Source organism: Egretta garzetta, unplaced genomic scaffold, assembly GCF_000687185.1.
Source record: "Egretta garzetta isolate BGI_Z169 unplaced genomic scaffold, ASM68718v1 scaffold804, whole genome shotgun sequence".
Classification (NCBI taxonomy): domain Eukaryota; kingdom Metazoa; phylum Chordata; class Aves; order Pelecaniformes; family Ardeidae; genus Egretta; species Egretta garzetta.
The window spans coordinates 54,909-57,341 of NW_009259333.1; the positions used below are offsets into that span (position 1 = coordinate 54,909).

Sequence of the window (2,433 nt, forward strand, 5' to 3'; positions counted from 1 at the left end):
TCAGCTGGCAACCTGGGAAAAGCCAAGACTGCTCAGACAGCATCTTGAAAGACCGTTCTTGGCCAAGCTGTGTGACTCCTTGGCATGGGGGATAAAGCTCCACCCTGCTCTTAGGCAAAGGAAGACGTGTCAGCGTGGTGGCTCCAGGCGGGCAGCTTTCCATGGGGGACACCCATCCAGGAAAGCAAGGTGCCCAGCCATGGTGGCCTGCGTCCAATATATATGAAGCATGGGGATGTGCTACTCCCCGTAGAGGCTATCCTTGGGCAAACCAGGGAAAATAAGACATCAGGTTTGTTGTACTAAAGCAAAACCTCAGGCAACTGCTTAGAAAATTTGAAAACAAAGTTCTGACAGGCATTGTCCCTCTCCAGCTTGTAGTCTTTATTCAGCTTGTCCCCATCTGCTCTGAGCCACCTCTTTCAGGCCACAGAATTAAATGTTGTTGTAACGGCGAGTAAATCCTCTTTGGTAAAAAGTATCAACTGCCTCTTCTAGTGCTGCTTATAAATGCCTTTACTCCAGAAGTTTCACTGACACCGCACGTGGGTTTGGGATTGTCAAAAAAATTCTTCCCTTCTTTCAGACATTGTAATTACAGTTAATTTATTTTTCAAGGGACCCCCCAACACCACATTAATTCGTAATTCAAACTCTGAGGTGTTCAGCAAGAGGTAGAGCTCAGCAGATGCACAGAAATGGATGGTGCCCTTCTTCTGCTGAGCATCAGCCTTATTTCTTCTGCTTGACTCCACTATGGCAGGCGATACCTGCTTCGGTTTGGTCAGAGGGGGACCTAGGGGAACACAAGCAAAGAGAAGTTTGTTCATGGCTCCTCTGAGTGCGCCCTTCACCTCCTTGTTCCTCAGGCTGTAGATGAAAGCGTTGAGCATGGGGGTCACCGTGGCGTAGAAGAGGGAGGCTGTTTGTGTCCAGCTCTGGGCTCCCCAGTTCAAGAAAGATGAGGAACTCCTAGAAAGAGTCCAGAGGAGAGCAACTCAGATGATAAAGGGACTGGAGCATCTCCCCTGTGAGGAAAGGCTGGGGGAGCTGGGCTTGTTCAGCCTGGAGACGAGAAGGCTGAGAGGGGATCTCATCAACATGTACAAATATCTTAAGGATGGATGTCACGAGGATGGAGCCAGACTCTTCCCAGTGGTGCCCAGTGCCAGGACAAGGGGCCATGGGCACAAACTGAGACAGAAGAGGTTTCAGTTGAATATGAGGAAAAACTTCCTTACTCTGAGGGTGATGGAGCCCTGGCCCAGGCTGCCCAGGGGGGCTGTGGAGTCTCCTTCCCTGGAGATATTCGACCCCTGCCTGGATGAAGTCCTGTGTAACATGCTCTAGGAGAACCTGCTTGAGCAGCGGGGTTGGACTGGGTGATCTCCCAAGGTCCCTTCCAACCCTTGCCAGTCTGGGATTCTGTGATTCTGCGTGTCTGGAAAAGGAATGGAAATACAAGAAAGCTGCAGAGCCATAGAAAAGGGTGACAGCCATGAGGTGGGAGGTGCAGGTGGAGAAGGCTTTGTGCCTGCCCTCCTAGGAGCGGATGCTCCAGATGGTGAGCAGGATGCAGGCATAGGAGACAATGGCCAAGACTGAGGCTGTTATGATGAAGCCAATGAACACGGCCATCACCATCTTGTTGAGCCAGGTGTCGGAGCACGAGAGCAGCAGGAGTGGTGGGATTTCACAGTAGAAATTATTGACGAGGTTTGGGCCGCAGAAGGAGAGCTGGAGGAGAGCGCTGGTTGTGCACAAGGGCATTCAGGCTCCCGACAGCGTAGGAGCCCACCACCAGCTGGACACAGACCCCGTGGGACATGGCAGCCAAGCAGTGCAGAGGCTCACAGCTGGCCACGTAGTGATCATACACCATGACGGTCAGAAGGATGGCTTCCGTGGTGCCAAATACCACAGAGAAGAAAAACTGTGTGATGCAGCCATTGAAATAAAGGCCATTTCTCTCTGCAAGGTGATCCAACAGGAGCTTCAGCGTGACGGATAAAGAATAGCAGATGTCCAGGAAAGAGAGGTGCCTGAGGAAGAAGTACAAGGGTACATGAAGCTGAGGGTTGGTCCTGATAAGGATGATCACTCCCAGGTTCCCCACCAGCGTGGTGATGTAGATGAGTAAGAAAATCACAAAGAGCAGTTCTGTGAAGCCCAAGAGGACAAACTCGGACACACTTGAGTTTCCCCCAGCCATCCTCCCGGCGCCAGCGCAGAGGAGACAAAGAATCGTAGGGAAGATGTGAAATAATTTCTCCCAGCTTTCAGGAACATGCAGTGCCTGAGGCTAATGCGGGGTTTGGTGTTTCCTCGGTGAATACACCCAGTTATTCGGAGAAAAAATATGACGGCTATGTCCAGAGGAGAGCAACAAAGCTGGGGAGGGGTCTGGAGCCCCAGGCTGCTGGGGAGTGGCTG

General features: G+C 51.7%; 1 protein-coding gene across 1 annotated transcript; it reads right to left on the minus strand.

Annotated features, from left to right (window-relative positions):
• Positions 1–2,212, minus strand: LOC104124467 (olfactory receptor 1052-like). The gene is given in 4 exon segments (XM_035892370.1): positions 1–12; positions 771–943; positions 1,446–1,755; positions 1,757–2,212. Coding segments are annotated over 4 exon segments (951 nt in total).
• Between the last annotated feature and the right edge of the window lie 221 nt (positions 2,213–2,433).